The sequence below is a fragment of the Arvicanthis niloticus genome, chromosome 5, assembly GCF_011762505.2.
Source record: "Arvicanthis niloticus isolate mArvNil1 chromosome 5, mArvNil1.pat.X, whole genome shotgun sequence".
Lineage (NCBI taxonomy): Eukaryota > Metazoa > Chordata > Mammalia > Rodentia > Muridae > Arvicanthis > Arvicanthis niloticus.
In genome coordinates, this window is record NC_047662.1 from 818,689 (window position 1) to 844,516 (window position 25,828).

The 25,828-nt window shown below is 46.1% G+C and overlaps 1 protein-coding gene across 14 annotated transcripts in view; it reads right to left on the reverse strand.

The window, feature by feature from the left end:
• The window catches only part of Cfap74 (cilia and flagella associated protein 74), a 71,434-nt gene that overhangs the window by 16,256 nt on the left and 29,350 nt on the right, over positions 1–25,828 (reverse strand). For all 14 annotated transcript variants that reach the window (XR_013110279.1, XR_013110280.1, XM_076933587.1 and 11 more), the window contains 12 exons: positions 25,661–25,818; positions 24,287–24,488; positions 23,044–23,205; positions 20,772–20,945; positions 20,080–20,198; positions 16,152–16,218; positions 15,766–15,855; positions 13,106–13,270; positions 11,742–11,880; positions 8,862–8,941; positions 7,766–7,888; positions 541–662 (listed from right to left, as the gene is read on the reverse strand). Coding sequence is in view for 12 of the 14 variants with exons in the window: in XM_076933587.1 (XP_076789702.1) it covers positions 541–662; positions 7,766–7,888; positions 8,862–8,941; positions 11,742–11,880; positions 13,106–13,270; positions 15,766–15,855; positions 16,152–16,218; positions 20,080–20,198; positions 20,772–20,945; positions 23,044–23,205; positions 24,287–24,488; positions 25,661–25,818 (1,601 nt within the window). In the remaining 2 variants the exon portion in view is untranslated. The remainder of the gene's footprint in view (positions 1–540; positions 663–7,765; positions 7,889–8,861; positions 8,942–11,741; positions 11,881–13,105; positions 13,271–15,765; positions 15,856–16,151; positions 16,219–20,079; positions 20,199–20,771; positions 20,946–23,043; positions 23,206–24,286; positions 24,489–25,660; positions 25,819–25,828) is intronic.

Genomic DNA, 25,828 nt, shown 5'->3' on the forward strand with positions numbered 1-25,828 from the left:
GTCTTTTTTTGGGCCTCGTCTGCTCTCCATGTTGCTAATGTCCTATGTCCTTGGGGCACTTGGGACTCTTGCCTAGTACCCAGGGCATGCAGCTAGTGTGCTCTGGCTGCTGAAATGGTTTCCACAAACTCAGACCTAACACATCACGAGTAATTCTCTTGGCGTCTCAGAGGGCAGAGGCCAAAGGGGCACTAGCTAGACTAAAGGTCAGGATGAGGTAGGACTGATTCCTTGGGAGATTGCAGGATGTGATGGTTTGAGCAACCCCCCCCCCCTTTTTTTTTTTTCACAATTTCAGGTTCTGACATTCTGTAGCTCATGGTCTCTTCCTCTGTCAGAGATCTGTCTCTGTCATTGACTCTCCTGTGCTTCTCTACAATGCCTTGACAACACTGGAATCTCCTGAATAGTTAGGATTACTTTCCTCAAGGTCCATAGCCTAATCAGCTGTTTAGTCCTCTGCCATCTAAGGTGCCATTCAGAGCCAGTGTGTAGCCAGCTCCAGGTATGATACTCCTTCTGGTCACCGTGGGGGCTTACCTTGTGTGGACAGTAATGGAGTCCTGGTAGAGTCGGTCATACATGCAGATCTTCAGGTCCACTGTGGACTTTGGCACCCAGACTGGCACATCTATGCCAGTACCGGTGGCTCTGAAATATAACTGAGGTAGAACATGTAAACCCAACATATGTTTAAATCACAGTGTAGGAGACCACAATGAGCGTTAACACAGTACTTAGCAAAAAGTCTCACGGTTGGATTTTTGCAACTTACTGTATGACAAGTCTGAAGTTAATAATTAAATGTGGCGTGTGGTAAAGGGTTTTGTGATTTTTTTTTTATGTGATTATCCTTTTCTGTGGGAACCAGAGAATTGTTGCAGAACTCTTGCAGAGCCGTTGTGTAAGGCATGAATTCTAGAGCAATGGCTCCCAGGCTTTGAAGTAGCCTTTTGTAAATAGCCAGTGATTGTATCTGAGGTTTTATGGGTTTTTTTTTGGGGGGGGGAGGGGGGAAGGATTCACAGTCTTTGAATAACTTAGTCCCCAGAGGAGATCAGGAAGTCTTCTATGGCTAAGAGTTTTTTAGGTAATCCTTCCTTTCTAGGAGTTCCTTCACAACTCCTAGACCAGATAAGAGGTTTTGATGTGCAGAAATTGGCTTGCTGGAAGTGTCTTTGTGTAATGACAAAGAGACTGTGCAAAGTGGGTTTGGGGTTCGTTCAGTCCTGCAGAGACTGGCCACCCACCCCCACCTGAAATTCATCCTGTTTTTCCTTCTTTGTTCAATCATCCGAGTAACCCAAAACACTGACAGAGAATCTATAATATTGATACTTTTGGATTTGAATGAGTTTTATTAAGCGTTTAGCAAGCCAAGGTAAAAGACAGATTGATCTATAGATAGATGGTGGTAAAACATCGAATTTGGTGCTCAAAATATTCAGCAGATTTAGGGTGTGGTGGCATACATCTTTAGTCCTGTTATTTGGGAGGCAGAGGCAAGCAGATCTCTGTGAATCTGAGGCCTTTTCAGTCTAAGTTGAGAGTTCCAAGCCAGCCAAGGCTACAGATCACTCTAGCCATGTCACCACCACCACTGCCACCACCACCACTACCACCACCACAATCCATCAGAAATCAACTGGGGCATCCTGTTGAGGACAGTCGACTGGAGTTTCCACAGAGAGTCTTGGAGAGAGAGAGAGAGAGAGAGACAGAGAGAGAGAGAGAGACAGAGAGAGAGACAGAGAGAGAGACAGAGAGACAGAGAGAGACAGAGACTCTGGATGAATCTTCCAAGCAAAAGAACAAATAACAGCAGATGGTAACATCATCACGTCCAGAGAAAACAGACTGGGAACTGATGGCGATGCTCCCGTCCCGGCTGAGCAGTCAGCCCCTCACTGACAGCACTTTAAACAGCACCGTGGTTCTTCATCAACTGCCCACTGCAGTCAGAAGCTTTTCTGACCGAGGTTGGGGAGCAGCACAGCTTTATACATTATGTAAATGTAAATATTTAGAAGGTGGTCAGACCACATGAACATGGCAAGGATGGTGCCAGCTGAGAGACAATCGCCTTTTAGACTTGTCAGTAGGGTTAAGTTGATGTGGGAGTTAGTGGGTAAGAAATTTTCTTTTGCATAGGCTAGAGAGCTTGTGCCGTTTAAAATGTTTCAATTATCAAGTCTGAGGCCACAGGGTTGACAAAAAGTGCAATCTATTTCTGGATCAGAGACAAAATCAGAAAACATTCCAGGGACACAGTTCTGCAGGGGAGCAGGAGTCGTGGGGTCAGCATAACATTGTCTCTGAGCCTGCACAGGCTGGCTGAGATGCTAAGGGGTCAGCGCAAGCCTATTACAGCAGAGACTAGGTCCTATGGAGCATGTGGGGATCTTAGATCTGGAGGACAGACACAAATGACAAAAAAAAAGAGAAGTTCTAGGAGTCTCAAGAAGCAAAGGGAAGTCACAATTCATAGGTGGTCCAGCTAGGATGGAGCCTCCTCTTCATCCTCATCCTCCTTGTTCTCACCCTCCTCTGCTCCTCCTTTCAAGTCATCTAATTTATTTCTACTATGTCTTTTTATTGTTCTTAGTGGCATTGTTGAAATACATCCAGTAAACACTGCATGTTCATTTGGAGCATCCAGAGTCCTCAGATAAGCCTGTTACCTACTTTGTCACTGGGAGGGATTGGTCATTAGCCCCTGGGGGCAGGGAATACAGGAATGGATCAGGGCACATCCATGGGACAGCGGGTAGGCTGTGAGGCTGGCAGTGTGGACTCTGTCAAGGGAGAGTTAAAAGAATGGAGCAAGCTAGGGACAGGAGCTAATACCTGGGTCCTTTTCCCTGTATGCAGGTTACCAACCCCCCCCCCCCCCAAACAAAAAAAGCCAGATAGGGAGAGAGGACAAAACAAAATGACCACAAAATGGAGTGACAAAGGGTGTTTGTTTTGGGCCAAAAGGCTAACTCAAACTGAAGAAGCGTGTAGTCCCTCATGTACCAACCAGTAAAGCTGGCCTATGATGTGTGACAGCTGGACATGTAAAACATAAAAGGAAGAGAGATTTTATGGGATGGACAGGAGGGAAGTGACCCTGTTACTAAGTTTGTTTACAGCTTCAAAGCAGAGACACCTGTTCATCGTTTCTGGATAAGCCTTGCCTCTGCTTAACAAGGAAAACTTTAAACACTTTTAATATTAAAAAGAGACAGGTCACCGTCATGGGGACCTGACACCCTGACACAACTCATTCTTTTGGGCAGGAGACCCTGGCCGGAAGTCGAGGTAAGAACACACACAAATTATACATCAAGCTAGAGGGATGATAGGTATCGATACTGTTAGCATGTGTTCCTGGCTCAGGGGCAGGCTCGCTAAGACCATTCTCCACTGCCTAGGACTTGGTAGAGCCTCTGCCATCATCTCCGTCTCTCTGTGGGTAACCCTTAGTAACAGATCATCCACGCTCAGCAAGATGGATTGTCCAAACCATTCTTTGAGCTCTCCTGTTGCTCCATTTCAGAGAACAGTTATTCTGTTTCCTTTTCAAAATTTATTCTTCTCTCAGATATTACTTCCTGACTGTAGTTTCCCCTCCCTCCTCTCCCCCAGACTGACTCCTCTTTAGTTTCTCTTCAGAGATCAGCAGGCTTCCCAGAGATATCAACCAAATGTGGCATAACAAGTTACAATAAGACTAGCCACACATATCCTCATACCAAGGCTGGGTGAGGGAACCCAGTAGGAGGAAAGGGTCCCAAAGCAGGCAAAGGACTCAGAGACAGCTCCCCCTGCCCTCACTGTTAGGAGTCCCATAAGAACAAGCTACACAACAGCACATAGGCAGAGGACCTAGGTCAGATCCATACAGGCTCCCTGATTGTCCGTTCTGTCTCTGTAAGCCCCTATGAGCTCTAGTTAGTTGATTCTGTGGGCCACATTCTTGTGGTGTTCTTGACCTCTCTGCCTCCTACAATAGCCAGTGTTTGGTTCTATCCTAGGTCTCTGGGCTATCCAGCCTCTGGTTCCGGGCTCTCCAGGCAATGTCAGGCATGGGCTCCCTCTTGTGGTGTGAACCTCCAGTTGGACCAGACATTGTTGGCCACTCCCATGAGTTCTGCACCAGCTTTACCCCAGCCCATCTTGCAGGTAGGGCAAATTGTAGGTTGAAAGTTTTGTGGCTGGGTTGGTGTCCCAGTCCCTTCACTGGAAGCCTTGTCTGGTTACAGAATTTGGCCAGTTCAGGCTCTGTATCCCCCATTACTGGGAGTCTTCACAAGAGTCACCCTTGTAGATTCTAGGAGTTTCCATTGCACTAGGTTTCTGCCTGGCCTGAAATATTCTCCAACTCCAGTCATCTCTCTCCCTCCACCCCCTGACTGGATCCTTCTTGTTCCTGTCCCCACCCGCCCCCAGTCCACCCTTGAAATCTATTATTTTATTTCCCCTTCCCAGGGAGATCTATGCATCTCCCTGTGAGCTAGCCTTGTTACTTATCCCCTTTAGGTCTGTGGACGGTAGCACGATTATCCTGTACGGCCAATAGCCACTTATGAGTGCATACCACGTTTGTCTTTCTGGGTCTGGGTTATCTCACTCAGGGCAATTTTTTTTTTCAAGTTGGGTATTTATTTGCCTGCAAATTTCATGATGTCATTATTATTTTTTTTTTTTTAAAAAAAACTCCATATTACATTCAAGGTCTGTAAAGAATTGTGTTGGAATTTTGATGGGGATTGCACTGAATCTGTTTTTGGTAGGATGGCCATTTTTACTATGTTAGTCTTATAGATCCATGAGCATGGGCGATCTTTCCATTTTCTGATATCTTCTTTAATTTCTTTCTACAAAGATTTGAGGGACTCGAGAGATGGCTCAAGTGGTTAAGAGCACCGACTGCTCTTTTAGAGATCCCTGAGTTCAATTCCCAGCAACCACATGGTGGCTCACAGCCATCTGTAATGAAATCCAATGCACTCTTCTGGTGTGTCTGAAGAGAGCGACAGTGTAAGCATATACATAAAATAAATAAATCTTAAAAAAAAAAATTTGAAGTTTTTGTCCTATAGGTCCTTCATTTGTTTTGTTACCCCAAGATGTTTTACATTAATCGTGGCTATTGTGAGGGGTGTTGCTTCCCTGATTTCTTTCTCAGCCCGTTTGTCATTTGCATATAGTAGGGTTACTGATTTTTTTTTTAATTAACTGTGTATCCAGCCACTTTGTTGAAAGTGTTTATCAGCTGTCGGAGTTCTCTGGTAGAACTTTTGGGGGTCACTGACATATGGTATCATACCATCTGTGAATACTTTGATTTCTTCCTATCTAATTTATATCCCCTTGATCAACTTTAGTTTTTTTTTTCCTGCTTGATCAAGAACTTCAGTACCATATTGAATAGATTTGCAGAGGGTGGACAGCCAGCCTTGTCTTGTTCCTGATTTTAGTGGAATTTTTGTTTTTCTTTGAGTTTCTCTCCACTTAGTTTGATGTTGGCTACCAGTCTGCTGTAAACTGCCTTTATTATGTTTAGGTGTGACCCCTAATCTCTGTATCCCTGATCTCTCCAGGACTTTTTACCATAAAGGGGTATTGGATTATGTCTATGGCCTTTTCTGCATCTAATAAGATGATTGTATGGCCTTTTGTTTGTTTGTTTATATGGTGGATTACATTTACAGATTTTCATATGTTGAACCATCTCTGAATCTCCGGGGTGAAGCCTACTAGGTCATGGTGGATGATTATTTTGGTGTGTTCTTGGATTCCATTTGTGAGTATTTTATTGAGTACTTTTACATCTATGTCCACGAGGGAAATTAGTCTGTAATTCTTTTTCTTTGTTGTGTCTTTGTGTGATTTGGGTATTAGGATGACTGTGGTCTCATAAAATAAATTTGGCAATGATCCTCCTGTTTCTGTTTTATGGAATAATTTGAGGAGTATTGGCATTAGATCTTTGAAAGTCTGGCTTTGGTTCTTTTTTGAATGGGAGAGTTTCAGTGACTGCTTCTACCACCTTAGGGGTCATTAGTCTATTTAATTGTTTATCTGATTTAACTTTGGTAAATGTATTTATAAAGAAAAGTATCCATTTCTTTCGGGGGTTTCCAATTTTGTGTAGCACAGAATTTTGAAGTAAGACCTAATGATTCTCTGGATTTCCTTGGTCTGTTGTTATGTCTCCCTTTTCATTTCTGGTTTTTGTTAATTTGGATGTTGTCCCTCTGTCTTTTTTGTTTGTTTGTTTGTTTGTTTGTTTTGGTTAAGGGATTTTTTTATTCTGTGGATTTTCTCAAAGAACCAGCTCTTTGTTTTGTTGAGTTTTTGTATTGCTTTCTTTGAATTTAGCCCTCAGCTGGGTTGTTTCCTGCAGTCTACTCCTCTGGGTGTGTTTGCTTCTTTCAGGTGTGCTGTTAAGCTGCTAGAATAAAATCTCTCCAGGTTCATTATGAAGGCACTCAGTGCTATCAACTTTCCTCTTGTACTTTCATTGTGTCCCATAAGTTTGCGTATGTTGTACACTCTTTAGTCTTTCTCTCTCTCTCTCTCTCTCTCTCTCTCTCTCTCTCTCTCTCTCTCTCTCTCTCTCTTCCTCCTTCCCTCCCTTCCTTCCTTCCTTCCTTCCTTTCTGACTTGACCGAGTGGTCATTCGATAGAGAGCTGGTCAGTTTCCATGATTTTTTTCCCCCTCCAGACAGGGTTTCTCTGTGTAGTCCTGGCTGTCCTGGACTCACTCTATAGGTCAAGCTGGCCTCAAACTCACAGAGTTTGCATCTGTATCTGCCTTCAAAATGCTGGGATTAAAGGTGTGAGCAACCACTGCCTGGCTTAATTATTGATCTTTATTTTATGTGTATGGGTGTTTTTCTTCCATGTATGTCTGTGCACCAATGTGCATGTAGTGCCCGTGGAAGCCAGAAGAGGGCGTCAGATACTCTGGAACTGGAGTTACAGATGGTTGTGAACCAACATGTGGGGTGGTGGCTGGGAATCAAACCTGGATCTTCTACCAGAATAGTCAGTGCTTTTAAGTCAGTGTAGTAAGCCACCTCTCCAGCTCCTGAGATTGCTTCCTTGGGGAGTTCACATTAACGAAGTGATCATCTTCTCTGATCATAATTTAGTACATCTATAAGATTATAAATTAAGAAAGACATTTCTAATAATTAAGAGCGGGGGTTTAGGGGAGCTGAAAAAACAGCTCAACAGGTGAAAGTCTGGCTGTGTAAGCATCAGGCCAGAGTTTGGGTTGCCAGCACTCACAGAAAGGCCCAGTGGGCATGGTGGCCCTCCTGCAATCCCAGGATGCAGAAGATAAGGGATCTCTTGAGCAAGCTGACAAGCTAGGCTAGCTGCATCAGTGTGCTCTGGTTCAAGTGAGAAACCTTGCCACAGAATGTGACATGGGTAGCGATCAAGGAAGAGGACCAGTATCAACCTCTGGCCTCTGTAAACAAACATGTGCATACATTTGTACACACATGTGTGACCATATGCATGAACTCTCACTCACAGGCATGTACATCAAATACATGCAAAACTTACAAACAAGAGTATGGTTAGAGTTTGCAGGTGAGCATCTAAGCACGCATGTGCACATGCATGTTATTGGCTGAGGTGTCAGCCTTCTGTGCCATCCACTGAAGATTTAAGCAAGAGCAAGTGAAAACCTCATGTCACCAAAAGCAGCTGTCTGATGTAGCTGTGGGGATCAGTCACATCAGGTAGCATCAGGGGTACTCACCGTCGGACTCTGCGGATCCTTAAACATGACCTTGAACTTAGTATGGACCTCTCCTGGGATAACTGGGGTGAAGGTAATGGGCACTTTGATGGAACTGAAGGGACCAATTTCTCCCTCTGTCACCTGTGTAAGGACAGAGTGCCATGGGGTCAGAACGTATGCATCGTGGTTTTTATTAGGGTGTTTCTTCCTAACCCCGATGCTTGCTACCACTGCATGGATGGGGGGTAGCAGGACCATGTCCTTAGGTTGTCCACTTGGTCACATACGAGTATTATTAGTTTTAAGGTTGTCTCTTCTCTTGAATGCTTACTGCTGTGGAGTCCCAACAGACTGGGAGTTAGGGCCCACGCTGCACAGCAGTGAGTCACCTGTGTACTTTCCACACACCCTCAGCCCCCCCTCCCAGAGGCCAGGCCCTTTTCACCAGTGTTAGAAGCGGGAAGACCTTGGTAGATGCTGGCAGTATTTTTATCTTGTGTATAGGATACACAATTCCCTACCACCCTATCCTATCTTCAAGCTCCTGGACTTTCAGAGATCCCACTCCTGATTCTAAGGTTCATAATCCACTTGGACTGGGATAAGAAAGGCAGCCTGAACCTTTCTATGCATCTTCCTCCACATTTTAGCTAGGGAGGGCTCATTGTTTTTTGTTTGTTTGTTTGTTGTTTTGTATTTGGTTTTTTAATTTGTTTTTTTGAGACAGGGTTTCTCTGTATAGCCCTGGCTGTCCTGGAACTCACTCTGTAGACCAGGCTGGCCTCGAACTCAGAAATTCACGTGTCTCTGCCTCCCAAGTGCTGGGATTAAAGGCGTGCGCCACCACTGCCAGGCAAGGGAGGGCTCATTGTTGGTGTCCTCTCCAAGGACTATACACAGAAAACTGGCTCCCCTGCTCTGGTCCTACCTACACTCGACATGGGGAGGGGATGCCTTGGTACCAGACAACAGATCACAGCCTGGAGACTGTGGGTTTAGTCTGGCTCTGGACAGATGAAAGAGTCTCCTGAGAGTCAGGAGGTCATTGATCAAAGACCGTGTGGCTAGGGATGGAGAGAGATGAGCTGCTACCTGGCAGGGCAGGTGGACTGACCTCCCCCAGTGTGATCTCTGCCTGCTCCTCACTGGGAATCACGGTCATGGCACTGACGGCAGCTGTAGTAACCTCTGTTTCTGGAAGACATATAAGCCTATATCAGTAACCAGTCAAAGGTCATCAGACTGAATAAGCTAAAAATGCATAAGACTTTCTTGCTGCAAACTCTGAGGCACCGCTAAGGAAAATCAAAGACCATGAGACCCATTGGGTCACCATCCTTATGGGCTGAAGACTCAATATGCCAAGATATTATTTCCAAACTGATGACATTCAAAGCTATAGTAATTATGTTCATTCCAGGCCTTTTTTTTGTTTTTCTTTTCTTTATTTTTGTTTTTTTTTTTTTTCAAGATGGTGTTTCTGTGTATCTTTGGCTGTCCTGGACTTGACTTGATTTGTTTGAGGACTAGGCTGGCCTTAAACTTACTGAGATCTGCCTGCTTCTGTTTCCTAAGGACTGGGATTAAGGGCATGAACCACCACCTCCTCCTCTTCCTCCTCCTCCTCCTCTTCCTCTTCCTCCTCCTCTTCCTCCTCCTCTTCCTCTTCCTCCTCCTCTTCCTCATCCTCTTCCTCCTCCTTCTTCTTCAGATAAGGTCTGATTTAGCCAGGGATGACCTTGAACTCAATGACCTTCAAACTCCTGATCCTTTTGCCTCTATTTCCTAGGTGCTGGGATTATAGATATGTATCAATGTACCAACATGTCTGGCTGTGTGTGTGTGTGTGTGTTACCCAAGAAACTGATTCTAAAATGTATCCAACAATGCAAGGAACCAATGCAATGTAAAGCAACTACTTTGAAAAAACAAAGTTTGGCAACAGGCACTTCCTGGCTTCAAGACCTAATCTAAGTTCATGATAACCAAGAAAGTATATTAGTATAAGATAAATTGACCAACTGGTTAAAAACAGAGCTTAAAGTGCATTCCTGCCTAGATAGTAGATTACTAGCGTAAGTAACCCATCCACCAAACATATATTTCTTTTTCTTTCTTTCTTTCTTTTTTGTGTTGTTTTTGAGACAGAGTCTCTCTATGTAACCCTCTGTCTTGGAACTTGATTTGTTGACCAGGCTGGCCTCGAACTCAGAGATCCATGTGCCTCTGCCTCCTGAATGCTAGGATTAAAGGTGTTTGCCACATCTGCCCAGCCCAAACATATATTTCAGTGAAAATTTCAAGAACAAAAGGCTATCCTCACAGAAACTGAGGCTCAGTCCCCGTTTAGTGCCACATACAAGAGCTAATTTGAATGAGCCAGTGCTGAGGGTTCAGCTGCTTCTCCATTGATGTCCTACCCTGTGTTCCAACCTGCCTGCAGTTTCCATTGATGTCCTACCCTGTGTTCCAACCTGCCTGCATTTTCCAAAAAGGAAGTACATTCCCTATTCAGTCTGCTACTCTTTTGACTTTTTTTGCTGATCCAGGTAAGACTGAGGACCTGCTTCCTCCTGGGAATGAGAATTGTATCCATGTATGAATTAGACAGAGAGGTGGCAGGAAGACCCTCACCCATCATTTTCTGTTAATGAGAATGATAAAAAGAACCCAGCAAAGGCATGTAAGAAGAAAGTGTGCAGCGGTAGGGATATTGCACACACCAAATATGGAGAAGTAACTCGGCTTCAGCCTCACGGTGGGAGAAACCATGCCAGCACCAGGTAGAGATGGCATAAGCTAAGGGTGATTGATCTGCTGTAGACTTGTGGGTTTTAAGTGCTTGTGGGTCTGAGGCTTAAGGGACAATCCCTTGAAATGAGCGGCACTTGGACTACAGTGAACTAAGAGGAACTCCTCAACATAACTTTTAAAAACTTTGAAATAGACTACTGACCTAACTGTAAGGTGTATGTGTCACAGTTGTTTGACATTGGCACGAGGAGGATAACTCAAAGGGCACACACACAGCCAAAACAAATGGTAAGTTTGGAAATCTTAAAATAAAAACTGGAGCTGCACACCTTTAGTCCCAGCACTTGGGAGACATTGGCAGGTGGATGTCTGAGTTTAGGGCTAGCCTGGTCTACAGTGTGAACTCCAGGATAGCTAGGGCTACAAAGAGAAGCCTGTTTTGGAAAAAAAAAAAAACTACAACGAAACAAAATAAGAAACGAGGGAGGGAGGATGGAAGGAAAGAAAGAAATAAGGAAGGAAGGAAGGTAAGTAAGTAAACAGGTAAATGAGGAGACAAGTCTGCTGAGGGTCACAGGGTCACAGAGTCACAGGGTCACAGGGTAGCCAGAAGGCTGCATTACAGTAAGGACAAGTGCTTTGACAGGGTACACTCAGCATCGGGATTATTCAGTTTTAAAAACTGTCCCTTTTCAATACTTTTGTTCAGTGTGAACCAAGAACCCTCTTCAGAGCCTGGTTGACCTGAAAAACACCGGGCACCAGCAGGGACCGTAGGTGGTGCCTTCAAAGCCTTCAAACCTGCACACCCTGTGACCATCCTAGCTGTTCACAGCTGGGGCTTCTGTTGATGCTGTTAGTTTCAACACAAATAGAATTTCAACGCACACCGCACCCAGTGCATGTTTTTCACGTCTGAGTACTTTTTATATTTACTGTCTCATAACTGAAGCCCCGAGAAAACCCTGCACTTTGACCCCCAGCACCACTCGGCTCACAGGCCTGTCGGTCTTTAGTTGAGACTCTGGCTCTCTGGCCCTTCTGGTTGACCTGTGCTGAGCGTTGCTTCTGGATGGCTTAACTTTGGGAGGCCCTTGTGTCCATGTCATCCCTCTTCATTGCTTATTCAGTATGCATTTGAGGCAAAGTGTCCTGGCTCAGGAGTCAATGTGGGAAGTTTGAGGTAGGTGCCTCTTACTTACAAGGTAAGGAACGCATTTACCAGTCTCCCAGCCCTTACCATCCAGCTGCTTCTCGGACTCCTTTTGGCTCAGGAGGTCCACTGGGGGTGGGGACTCATTGACTTCAAGCTGTTGCTCAGAGAGACTGTTAATGATCTTGTCATACAGACTTTTGTCCTCACAGGTGAAGAGGCTGCTCTGAAAGGAAGGTTAGTATCTTCAGTGCCCATTCAACTTTGCAGATACCCTTGTCGCAGGAGAAGATACAATGTATCTGTTCCCAAGGCTCCTGGCCCCATGTGTCTAGGGCTCTCATTCCGTCTATCCTGTGGTCATTAGACCACAGCATCAGCTTGCCTAGGCTAAGAATGACTATTTTACCTCAGCTGACCTGGCTCCTCTCTGTTATCAGCATCTATGCTCTATCATAGACCCCACCTACCTGTGAGCAACAGAGTCTGCTCTACTTGGTCATTTGTCCTGAGGCTGGCTCTGCTCTCTCCTGGGTTGAGCTGACTAACTTTTCTCCACAGGTGGTTGGAGGCAGAGCTTCTGGATGCCCGGGAGCCTCCTGAGCAACCCATGTCCCTGCACAAAGAAAGCCTGGTTCCCAGTCTCCCCATTCCACCCGCCTTGCTCCCTGGTTCCTTCCCCCACAGCAGCTTGCCACTCATCCTGCCTTGGCCACAACTGCCTTATTTGCCCTGCCATCTCTCGAGATTCTTTCTGAGGTCTTTGTTGGGGCACCTACACAGAGCTAATAGGATTGCTACATGCTTCTCAAAAGAATGCTCAAATATTTTAGAAGCATCTAGGGAAAGGTACATCTCCTTTTGTTTACCTTCCCTGAATGATCTCCACAATCCATGAACAAGGTGAGCTCATTCCTCTCTGCCCCCCACCCCGAGGCTGTTGCCATCCACTATGGCCCCTGCATAGCCGTCTTGGAAAAAGGCAAAAGGTTCTTTTCATGCCTTGGGAAAATAGCTATGGTCTCTCTCATGGAGCTGTCTGATTAGATTCCGGTGGGACTCCCGGTGCTTCTGATCAGGGTGTACATCCATTCTGCTGCTGTAGCCCCCGAAGCCAGGCTGCATGTGTGTCTAGCCAGACATTTTGCTCTCACAAGCTTAAGGCTGTCTTGACATTTCCCTCTCCCTATTCCCCTCCACCTGTTTGCTGACAGCCTTATTTGCTCATCCATCTTTATACATGCAAGGTTGTACACATCCTGTTTTTATATGTTGAGAGGTTTTGCTGGGATACATGTGAGGTTGTTTGCATGGCTGGGAGGCTTCCCACCCTGTCCTTGGATAAGCAGAACCACAGACACCCATGGTAACCATGGCTGCTGGTCAGAAGCTGACAGAACAGACACCCATGGTAACCATGGCTGCTGGTCAGAAACTGACAGAACACTCACTATTTTCACGGCGGGCTGGGACTCATCCATCTCATAGAACTCAGAATCGAGGAGAAACTTGAATTTGGTGCCCAGGCCACCAACATTGGTCAGTGTGATGACTCGGGATGTGGTCTCACCCACCACATAGCTTCCAAATGCAATGAGCTCCTTGTCAAGGGACAGCTGCCAAAGAACACAAGCGTAAGTCATGGTGGCCTCTAGCCTGGCTGGATCCTCAATCACAAAGGAAGATTAGGTCCTTGCAGGAATCGTGGACCAGAGGACCCAATGTCTCATTAGGAGAAGGTTTCCTCTCCTGAATATCAGATGCAGTCCTAAGAAGCTAGGGGAAACCTGACTCTTCTTCTTTACAGGGACACCTGTTTTTCATGGGCCTCTGTGCACTGTACATCAGGGACCAAGCCCACTTAAGAAATCACAGACTCATACAGTAACCAGGGCAGCTTAGGGCTCCTGTGTCTGGTTTTAAGAAAGTCAAACAAGCAGCTCCCTGATTGAGAGATGACAGTAATTCAAAGAGGGGGGTCTGGGAATGGTGGACAAACTAACAGCTATCACTCCTGGATGACATAAACTGTGTGGCAGATGCAGGGCCTAGAAAGTACTATTTTTTTCAGAGTGGGATTGTAGCATTCATGCTCTACATGGGCTATAGGCCGCAGACTCTCTGTGCTCAAGCTAAGAGTGCCATGCCTGGGCATCACCATGGTTCCACAAACGGCCATCTCTCACAAGGCTGTTTTGGAACATCGAATCTAAAGCCAGGGCTCCACCTGCAGTGCCCTTCTCCAGAGACGTGACAATGGGCCACTAAAACAGACAGACCAAAGTATAAAACAGAGTAGTCCAGATTTAGGCCAAAGAGGCGAGGCCACCTCTGCCCGCTACAGATGACTGGCAAGGACTGTCAGAGACAAAGCTCTGACTATTTTTGCAGCCCACCCTAGATCTTCTCTGAGAGCTCCTCTTGTATAGGTGGGCCTTGGTGTCTGTGACAGGAACTTGGCACACAGCTGGAGGGAGTGTGGGACATGTGATGCACAGAGCACCAGCTTCCTCAAGATGGCTCCTCCTTACAGGGAGGGGAGAATATTAAAGGTGGGAGGGAAGTAGAGGGGGCGGGACTTAAAGTAATCACAATGTACTCCAGACATGTTGGAAAGTGCCAAAACGAAACTCAATAAAAGCCATCTTTTATAACCATTTCTGTTTTATTTTATGCATGAGTGTTTTTCCTGCATGTGCGCATGCACACGCATGCCCGAGTAGTTCATAGGATTTCCTGGAACTGAAGTTACAGATGGTTGCGAACCACCAGGTGGGTGCTAGGAACGTCTGGGAGAGCAACAAGCAAATAGTTTAAACTAAAGCTATCTTTTAGCAAAGAATATACTGACCTCGACTAGAATTCCTCACTCTCTGCTTCCACCCAGGATACAATGTGACCACCTGTCTCAGTCTCTTGTAGCCATGGTTTCCCCAACTTTAGGAACCATATCCTCAGACCATCAGCCGGAATAAATCCTTCTTTTCTTAAAAATAATATCATTTTAAAATCTAATTTGACCTAGTATCTAATTTAAAGGAAGACAAGAGACACAAGCATGTAATGTTCTAGAGTTGTCTGAGTAAGGCTTTATGACCCAGCACCAGAAAGGGGGCTGATATTCTAGGTCATAAACCATCAAATGTAATCTCAGTGCATCGGAAGTAACTGCTCTGTAAAGGGTACTGTGGGGACTATGGCTGCTTTGGCTATGGCTGGTGACAATCAGGAGCTACGATAGTCCTGTTGGTGTGACCCAGACTCTTACCTCAGCTCTCCCTCCTTTCTTTGCTCCACCTATTACAGCGGAGAAGCCCTCTCTCTACCCCATTGGTTTTGAACTTGTATGTGTGCCTTGGTTTGGCCAATCAATCACTGGAAGATGTGTAATAAATGAAGGAAGACATTCAAAGACAAAGAGCTGGCTTTGATTTCTACATGTCCAGTCATTTTCCATGAGAACTTCTTGCTAGATAGAGGCTGGAAGCTACAGTCAGAGACCATGGTGAGATGCTGGGGCAGAGCCTCCTGACCCTCCTCAGCCCATGTTAGTCAGATCGCAGTAAACCTGTGACAGGCTTATCAGTCTATGTGGCACTAAAGCCATGCTGTAGTCTGCTGCAAACACGGAGTCTGCGTGCTGTGCAGTGTCCCTGGGAAGACATGATGGCGTGGTGGGTTCTGTTTATTAAGGATGTTGAATCTGATGTTGGTTTTTCCTGTGACGTAGTCCTACAACAACAAGTCGTGTATAGACGAAGCCAACGTGGCAGTGTTGAAAGCTCCGATGCAGGTAGTGAGCATATGGAAATTCGCTGCATGATTCTGCTCTTCATTAGATTTAAAAATTTACTCACAATAAAAATATCTGGAAGCTGGTAATGGAGGTGTACATCTTTAATGCTAGCACTCAGGGGGCAGAGGCAGGTGGATTTCTCTGATTTTGAGGCTAGCCTGGTCTACACAGTGAGTTCGAGGACAGCCAGAGATGCATGGTGAGACCCTATCTATAGGTAGAGGCAGATGTACTTCTGTGGAGGAGCTCTGGCCTCATGTCCTCAGAACTCCAGGGCCCTAACCCTGGAGAGAGATTCAGGGAATTGAAACTTACAGAACATTTTTTCGTTGAACATTTCAGTGGAACAGAAAAGCCGCCCGTCTGAGCCAAAAATGAGACATTTCCTTCCAGATCTTTATTTATCTAAAAAAACAAAGCAATCCCATGTCTATGATATCTATGATGTCACAGTTACCCAGGCAGCATCTGTATAACTATGCCTGGACCTGCATGCCCCCCCCCCCCCCCAGGGGAAGAGTCCCAAAGTGTTCCACATAAGCAAGTCCTGAAGAAACACATGTCACAGCCTACTGGAGTCCCTTCGGTCAGATCAGACCTTTGGGCAAGCTCTATTCCACTAGCATTGCAGAATGATGCTCAATTTTGTTGTTGTTGTTAAGCTAGAAAAAACCAGCACCCCTGTGTGACCTTTGACTTACCATAGGTTTGAAGGTGACAAGGACTTCACAGGACATGCCAGCTGACATGGGACCAGGGGGGTCAAAGCTGCAGAAACAGGGATTCACAGCACATGGGTAGTTAGGTTACTGTGGAAAGCAGATGCTCACTACATACTCAGCTAGGCCTTTTAGAGTCTCTCTTCTCTTTCTGTTCCAGGTACCACACCTGCGCTGGCTAGTTTTATGTCAAATTAACACAGGGCAGAGTTATTTGAGAGATAGAAATCTCAAATGAGAAAATGCCTCCATAAGATCCGGCTACAAGCAAGATGTATAACATCCTATTAATTGGTGATTGATGTGGGAGGGCCCTAGCCTATTGTGGGTGGTGTCATTCCTGGGCTGATGATCCTAGGTTCTCTAAGAAAGCAGGCTGAGCAGGCCATAATGAACAAAGCCAGTACGCAGCACCCCTCCAGGTCCTCTGCATCACGTGTGCCTCCAGGTTCCTCCCCTGTTTGAGTTCTTGTTGTGATTTCCTTTAATAATGGACTATGATGTGGAAGTGTGAGCCAAATAAACCTTTTCCTCCCCAACTTGCTCTTGGTCACAATGTTTTACCCCAGCAGTAGAAACCTGAGCTGAGACAATGCCTCTGCCTGGATGCACTGGCAAGTTAGCAGTCCCGGGTCTGCTGTGCTCCCTTCTGACCACATCTTCTGAAGAACAGAAGACTTGGGCAATCTTCAGATATCTGTCCAGTGAGGGAGCCAGCACATGGAATGAGGTACATTCCCAAAAGTCAACTCCAAAAGGATGGAGCTGTGGGTTGTGGCTACCCTGGGGGCACACACCAGGCCTTGAACCGAGGATGTTGAAGTCTAACAGCAACATGAGGCAAAGAGCTGTAAGTCAAACCGTGCAGTAAAACAGCCCCAACTGCTGGAAAATGAGATGGGAACCAGTCTGTTGATCCCAAGCCTGGGTGAGTGAAAGGGTCTTCCTATAAAATTCCTAATATCAGGCATATGTTTACAATGTTGGATTTTACATAATTTGCTTGGCTTCGAAATATACAAAAACTTAATATAAAACTGTGTCTCTGAATACTGGAAAAATACCTCAGTCAGTAAGCTGCTTGCTATGCAAGCATGAGAACCAAAATTCAATTCCCAGAATTCTAGAAAAAAAAGCCAGGTGTGGTGATATGTGCCGTAATCACAGCACAGGGGAGACAGAGACAGCAAGATCCCTGGGGCTCTCACCCTAAAGACTAAGTGGTAAGAATCCAAGGCTATGTACATGTGGGGTGTTCATGAACCAATGCAGGGAGAAGCAGGGCCAAACTCTTAAGAACACACACAATAAACTATTGACACAATTACACGATTAAGTGGCGCTTCTAAAAGGCATGTGGTAAAATAGTCAAGTCGTAAGATAGAGAGTTATGGGCGGGAGGAAAGAAAAGAACACTGTTAAGAAATGCCAGCTCATCTGAAAAAGAACTAGGAATTTTTAGAAATGAAAAGTACCGAAACAAGACACACAGTCAGCATTTTCTGCAGCCAGCTAGACACAGCTGAAAAGACCAGTAAACTGGGGACATCACACACACACTCCCTGACTAGGCAGAGAGTGTGAAGCAGGTGCTGTAAGGACAGGGAGGCTGGAATGGGAAGGCTTTGCATGGGAGGAGCAGGGCGGAGAGGGTCATAGGGAGAGGTGATGAACAGGGAGAGATGGTATCTGAGGGCTACGGATAAGACTTTTCTAGAGCTGCTCAGAGATATGAACCTCAGATACAAAATATACAACGAGTCTAAAGAGAATCAAGTGACTAAGGCATGCTGCAGTAGGGGCTCCAGGACACAGGGCCGGGGATCTCAATGTAGCCAGGGGAAAATGAGGAACATTCTAGACAGACAACAGCTACAACAGCAAATATATATATATATATATATATATATATATATATATATATATATATTTATCAGAATATATATATATATATATATATATATATATATATATATATATATATATATCAGAAGAAAGAAATGGAGAAAATCTTTAATCCAGGCCTGGGAAGGAGGACTTGGTGGTAGCTGAGGTAATGGCGACTACCTAACCTGGGTCTTCCATACACTCTTCAGAAACTATACAGGCTAACAGAAGTGTCTCATGCTAAAAGACAGAGAAGCTCTCAGGTCTCAAATGAACACAATGAGTAAAATAAACATTTTTAAAGCAATATTCCCTCCACTCGAGCACTTTGCAGATAGCTAGGAGATCCTGCAAATTGCCAGAAAGAGGGAGCAGAGAACCAAAGATCCTACTAGCTACTTCCACTCAGTTCCCAGGAGAACAGCTACTCTCAGGTGGGAAGTACCTATCAGAGTTCTGTCAGACAGTGCTGCCCATGGAGAACGACACAGCAATGTAATCTCCCAGGAGCAGCCCCATGAAGTCCTGCAGGAGAGAAAAAAGGGACCTCTGGTGTAGAGGAATTTTAATCCAGTGACATGGCTACTCTGGCTGGAATACAGACTCAACCTTAGTGCACACCTTTAATCCCAAACAATGAAGGTAAAGTTAATTTGTAGAGGGAAGTACCCATGTTTGAAAGTGGTGTTTAACTGAGAGGCAGGCAAAGTAATGAATCAGAGAAAGTTTTGACAGAATAGGATATGCCCAACTCTCACCAGAACAGAGAGAAAGACAGACTACTTAAGAGAGAGTAGTGCAAAAAGAGGAGGGGAGATGGAAGTTTTACCAGGATTTTTATATAGAGACAGGTTGGAGAGAGAGAGAGAGAGAGAGAGAGAGAGAGAGAGAGAGAGAGAGAACAAGAAAGAGAGAGAGAGAAAGAGAAGAGGAAGAAGGAGAAGGAAGAAGAGGAGGAAGAGGGAGACAGACAGACAGAGAGACAGACAGACACAAGTGAAGACAGAAGGAGCCAGAAAATAAGAGCATATTGCCAAAGTTAGAATGAGGCCAAGCAGAGCAATTCAGTCAGAAGCTTAAAGAAGCCAATCTGAATCAGTCGGCACAGAGAGAAAGTTTGAGCCAGAACAGCAGAGTTGAGCAGCCATCCAGAGTTCAGAAAGAGTTAGAAAGGGTGAGCTTATTCAGCAGCAAGTCTCAGGTTAAGAACGTTCTAGGCCTAGATAAGACTGTGTGGAGGCTAGAAACTTCCAGGACTATGCCAAGGTTAGCAGATGGAGGCAGTAAACCTCTGAGATGACAAATACCTCAGACAAATAAGATACTTTTTCCACCCTGAGCAGAGGAGTCACCATTTTAGAAACTGCATATCACACACAGTGACAGATGTAGGTGGCTTGAGCTGTGAACTGACCTGCCTATAATCTGGATACAGTGAAACACAACTGTAGTGTCAGCTATTTGGGAACTGAGGCAGGAGGATTGCAGGCTTGAGAGCAGCCTGGATTACATGATGAGTACAAGTCAGCTACAAAGCAAGATTCTGTTTCAAAAACAACAAAAAGAAACAAGGAAAAAATATAAAAGGAAGATGAGGGTCAGATGCTGAGCAACAACAAAGAGTGTTGGGGAGGTGCAAGGTGAAGACAGGAGGCCATGTGGGACACAGAAGCAGCAGCAGCAAAGGGAGCCACAGAACACACACCTAAAAAGCCAGCAAGGAAGTGACAGTATGTCCACCAGAAGAGTCCAAGAAGAAGAAAACTGAAACACTAGCACAAAGAGAAAAAGTAATTATAGTTCAGAAAAGCAGTCATAAAATTTTCATAGTGAGAGCACATGCCAGATGCCAGCAGGGACTCCTACGGGGCCAAACACAACACACAGTGACAGTGTTGGAAGACATAGGCAGCCTATCTAGCCTGGTCATATGTTCAGAGGAGCTGGGCTGGCCTTTGTGGCCTCTCCAGTTCTTTAAGGCAAGCTGGCCCATGGTCTCATGCCCAGACTCTCAAAGACTCACTCAATGTGGATGAAGTCCTTCAGCTTCTCCTCCACACCCACCAGCTTGCAATAGTTGATTGTATAAGTAGCATTTATCAACGTGATTTTCTTCTTGTACACTTTGCCAATATCAAAGTCCTGCAGAGATAGAGGGGGCATGATGACTCCAAGCCCTCCAGAAGGATCCAAGAAATGGCCACAGGAAGAGGGGCCTTCCCTGGTGCTTCCTCAGGAAAGGTTAAAGATACTGAGGTAGAAAAGGTCTCCCTTGGGTCATAATGCCCACATTGAGGTCTGAGAAGGACAGGGAAGGGCCTACCTCATAAGAACTTTCTCCTCGGTGGGATATGAATTCTGTGGGGGGACTGGCTGGGTGGAAGAGAGGACAGAAGCACAGAAGCATAGTCTGCCCTTCTGTAAACGCTAATACTAGCCAGCTGGTGCTGGGTCCTTGGGGCCACCTCATGAGAAGGTGGAATTTGCCAAGCAAAAGGGGTCTAACAGGTAATTATCGTATTATTTTCCTTCTCAGGAGTCCAGGCCCCTATTAAGGGTGCCCAGGTGCTTCTTGTTGCTTAGACTGTCAACTCAGCCCTGCACACCAGCCCCAAAGCTGAAGACTTTCCTGGATTTCCCATGGTCAAAACAGAAAGCATCAGAGGCAGGAGAGTGACAATAGGCTTGCTTTTCTGTCCACCCCTCAAGGCTCACCTTGAAGTGGATGACCTCAGGCTTGCTGTTGAATGGACGGCCCTTGAACTCCCGCCCAGATGCCACCTGCTTTCGGACCACCCCACTGCGCAGCTGCTCCATAGTCCGAGCCAGGATATCCTTTTCCATCTTACTTCCGCCCACAGGTTTTCGTTCCATGTCCTCCTTTGGCACCTTGGGTTCAAACAGACAGAGGTCCATGCTTATTCAAAGCCTCATAATGAGCCGGGCGGTGGTGGCGCATGCCTTTAATCCCAGCACTTGGGAAGCAGAGGCAGGTGAATTTCTGAGTTCGAGGTCAGCCCGATCTACAGAGTGAGTTCCAGGACAGCCAGGGCTACACAGAGAAACCCTGTCTTGGAAAACCAAACCAAACCAAACCAAACCAAACCAAACCAAACCAAACCAAACCAAACCAAACCAAAAACCAACCCAACCCAACCCAACCCAACCCAACCCAACCAAACCCTCATAATGAACAAAGTGCAAGACCTAACCTGGCAATAAAGGATGGCTTGTACCCAGGAGATTTCTCTGAAGGGCCCCAGCTTGAGAGAAACAGAGAGAGAGAGAGAGAGAGAGAGAGAGAGAGAGAGAGAGAGAGAGAGAGAGACACACACAAAGATAGAAACACACACAGAGATACAGAGAGGCAAAGAGAGGCAGAAACACACAGAGACAGAGAGATAGAAACAGAGAGTCAGAGACAGAGACACACAGAAACAGAGAAAGAGAGACACACAGAGACAAACATACACACAGAGACAGAAACAGAGAAACAGAGACACACAGAGACACAGAGAGACACACAGAGTCAGAGATACTCAGAGACAAAGAAAGACACAGAGAAGCAGAGAGTAGCAGAGACAGAGACAGACAGAGACACAGTGACAAAGACAGAGAGACATATACAGAGTGGGAGAGACAGAGAGACACACACAGAGAAGAGACAGAAAGAGAGAAGGGCCAAAGGGAGAAGACAGAAATATGTCAGACTCTTTGGGAAGTAACCGCAGAAATGACTGCTCTAGATTGTTGAGTGAGGGCAAAGGAAGGCCTTTGGGGAATTCTTCAGGACACAGTTTTCTTGAATGGCAATGTTAGTGAAAATCAGGCAACCCCATTAATTAGGGTTAGCAACTGGAAAAAGGGTAATCCAAGATAGGCTAAAATTTTCCTTTCGGCATTTGTGTGAAATCTGCCTGAGACCCTGGGCATCCCAGTCACTGGTTGGATTTCTCCTTGATTCTCCAGGGTGGAGAGTGACTGGTGCCTGCCTAGGCCCACCACCTTTCTGCTGAATTTAAATGGAATGACTAACCCAGTCTGCCTTCTTAACTTCTTCCCTAGAAGCAGGAGAATCAAATCTCTTTGTTCTGGTAGTGATGTTAACTAATGTTTACAGAAGCGCTTGGGATGGGCTGTAAATAACCGGTATATATAACCGGTGGCTCTTGTAAACGGTGATCCAGAGAAGCAGCATTCTGTGTGAGGTGCCTCTTGTAAACGGTAATCCAGAGAAGCAGCATTCTGTGTGAGGTGTGTTTCTTGAAAAGGGCCATTAAAGGAAGTTTGATTTTGTAAAAAAAATCATGGATTTTTATAGAAATAGTTTTTTTTTTGACCAGAGAGATGGCTCAGCAGTTAAGACTGCATAACTGCTCTTCCAGAAAACCCTAGTTTGATTCCCAGCATCTATATCTGGCAGCTTACAACTACCTGTGATCTAGCTACAAGACATCTGACACCTCTGGTCTCCATGAGTGCCTGTGGGTACACACATACACATTAAAAATAAAATGCTTTTTAGAAAGGAGTGATTTCTCGGTAGTAAGCAAAGCGATACAAACCCATTTTGGGAGCCTTCCAGCACCTCTGTTGCTCTAGGCTGTGTGCAGCAGTACGTGGCTGAGCCCTGCGTCCCAGTGAGAAGGGGCTAGGAGTGTGGGATCATCATGCACACCCCAGTTCTCTCTGTGTCTGTCTGTCTGTCTGTCTTGGTTTTATGAGATGGGGTTTCTCTGTGTACTAGAACTCGATCTGTAGACCAGGTTGGCCTTGAACTCAGAGTTTTGCTGCTACTACCTCTATTAGAGGCATGTGCCGCCACCTCCTGACACAGGCCATTTCTCTTAGAGATTATGGAAAGGGGAGAAGGACCTAGAATCTGGAAGAGGCCGTGGCAGGTACAGAATGGGGCATGAAGGTGGGGAATTACATCTGGGAATCTGGAATCCCAGTGTGGCTCAGGGTGACGGAGGAAAGCTGTTACCTGGTGTGACTGGTATGACTCTTTGCTCCAAAGCCCTGGGATTTCTGGTTCAGCCAGTACCTCGTCCTCTGTATTGAGGGTTCCCAGGTCCACCTGCACAGACTCACTGGAGATGGCTTTCAGTACATGCAAAGGCTTGGGGTGTAAGACCAGCTCAATGTCCTGCCAGCAGAAGAGCAGTGCAGTAAGTCGCACGCATTACAGAAAGGATGTGTGCAGCTGAGCAAGCACACGTTCATCACAGACTGGAGAGTGTGGAGACTGACAGTAGAACAATCCCCGTGGATGAATCCCTGCTGCTGGGGACTCAGCCTGACAGCTTCACACAGTTCTTCCCGTTCTTTTGTTCTTTACAGATACAATTGTATACTCAAAAATCCTTGTAACTTTTCCATTTAAAATATAACACACATGTCTCTGGATTATCAAATGTTCAGCGGAGGCCATGGCAAAGTCTTGTTCATGGGAAAATGGTGTGAGTCGTGGATGCTTGTGATTTTCTCTATTGTTCTGGCAGCCATGCTCTATGTGCTGAATTTTCATGATGGATGGCACACCAACCCCAGGAAAAGACCTGTGAAAATTCAAGCCGCTCAAACAGAGGTTGCAGGAAGTGTGCAGAATGTGCCCCCAAAGGGAGGATCTGATGGGCCCCATGGTGCAAGTGGCTGGGAGAGATGAGAAACAGAAAACAGCCTCTGGTGCACCACTGAAACACACAGGAAAACGCTCCAGAGACCACAGACCAGGCAGCTCGAGCGCGGGGCTTGTGTGGGGTGCAGAGCGCTAGGTTAATGGGCATCCAATGTCCTTACACTACACCCTCAAGGAGAGGAAAGGTGCAAACAAACCTCCCCGGCTCTGCCTGTTGACTACACAGGCAGGGTCTCAGATCAGGCCTTCGTGTGAGTGAGGGCAACACTGCTTTCAGGGAGACACTAGAAACACCTGGCAGTGGTGTGATAGCATGTGTATGGACTGGTTACACACATCTCTTCACATGAGGCTGTTTCCACATCGTATGTAGGGATGGAGGAGACTTTCCCCTGTCTCACAGACAGGTAGCTCTGAAGGGCTGCAGTAGTACCATTGGCTAATATGAGGAATTTACATGAGGGAGAAGAGGACCTTGCTGGGTCTCACAAGGCCATGGCTCTGGGGACCTGAGCCAGCCTTCTCTTCCCAGCTGCACCTGCACAGTCAAGTGCCTGACCTCAGCTTGAAAAGGCAGCTTCCTACTCACCTGCTGTTTAGTGCTGGTCAAAGCAGTCTTCCCTTCACAAAAGTCAGAGATGTATTTCCATGTCTTGTCTCTCAGAGTCCATCGGTTTATGGATTTAGAGGGTGGATGCTGTCTCCTTTTCCTTTGTTCTTCCTCAGCTTCCTCTTTCAAAATCCTACTTACAATCTCCTGCTTCCGGAGTTTCTGCTCCTCTTCAAAAACCCTGTGGGAAGTGCTTCTCAGATAAGAGCCAGCACAGCACCTTCGAGCTGGATGCCCAGTGGCTACTAAAGTTAGGCATGGTGCTCCTCTTAGCCTCTGGTCCTTCCCAAAAGCTCAGGTCCAGCCTAGGAGGGCTCTGGTGTGAGGATGCCCTGTCCTTGGTAAGCTCCAAGCTCCGTGGACAGTAGAACAGATAAACCTCATAAGAGCAAGGAGGCTGGAGGTGAGACTTGAACTCTTACCTCACCTTAACCCTCCCTGCCCTGTCTAGCTTTGTAGTTGACCTGTCTGGTTTTGAAGTGCCTCACTTGGCCCAGTCTACAAATCCCTACAGCAAACCCTGGCCCTCATGAGCCCCACCCCCACTCTAGTTTCTAGACTGACTGCTGAGAAGTCCTCGGTGATACAAAAAACAGGGGCAACATGAGGGTTTGGTGACCTCTCACTCAGTCTCTGATTCTTTATAGCCATCCTGGGAGGCACCGCCCAGGCAACCGGTGATCTATACCAAACACACATGGGCAGACTGACAGGACACATCAAAACTCTGGTGGCAATTGTAGGTTGTGTGTGTGTGTTGCATATTTGTGAGACACTATGAAAAGAAAGATTCCCTGCAGCAAGAAAACAAGCAGGCAATATCCAAGCAGATCCTATGCAATGACCAGTAGGCAACAGGGACTTGGGAGAAAGGACTTGATCCTTCAGAATGAGACATCTTTAGACAGAGATGCTGAGAAGCTAGTGTGTGCAAGGTGGAAAATTCCAGGTATAAGCCAGGTCCCTTTGGAAGCTCTGTTAGACCAAGCCTGGGGGAGACCAAAGAATGAAGCAGTAGGGTGATTTGTGAGGAATGAGCCCCAGGAAACCCCTAGGGAGGAGGTGGCCACAGGAGTTCAGGAAGCCAAGAGAAGAAATGAGCAAAGATGTGTCTTATCTACACAGAGCCTCTATATAAAGCCCCCGAAGTGGCAGAAATCCCTGGAGACTTTTCTTGGGGTTGGGGATTAGGGGCTGGGGACAGGTGCTGTGGTCCTCTCCCACAGCCCACATCCACTTTCCAAGAAAAGTCTGGGTGGGAACGAGCTTTGTTACTTTCAGGTGATGAGTGTTGATCCTTTCGGCTCTCTCTGTGCCCACTTCCCTAACAGGTAAGTGTCACTCAGCTCTTACCGCTTCTCGGCTTCCAGTTCCTGGTGTCTGCGTTGATGGTAAAGGTACTTGAATGCATCTCCACCTTGGGACAGGATGACTTCTTTCTCTGTATGGGCCTTCTGCTTAGCCAGCTCTGCCCTGTTTTGGCCCCATGCTTGGAACTTCTTTAGTGTTTCCTGGAAATAG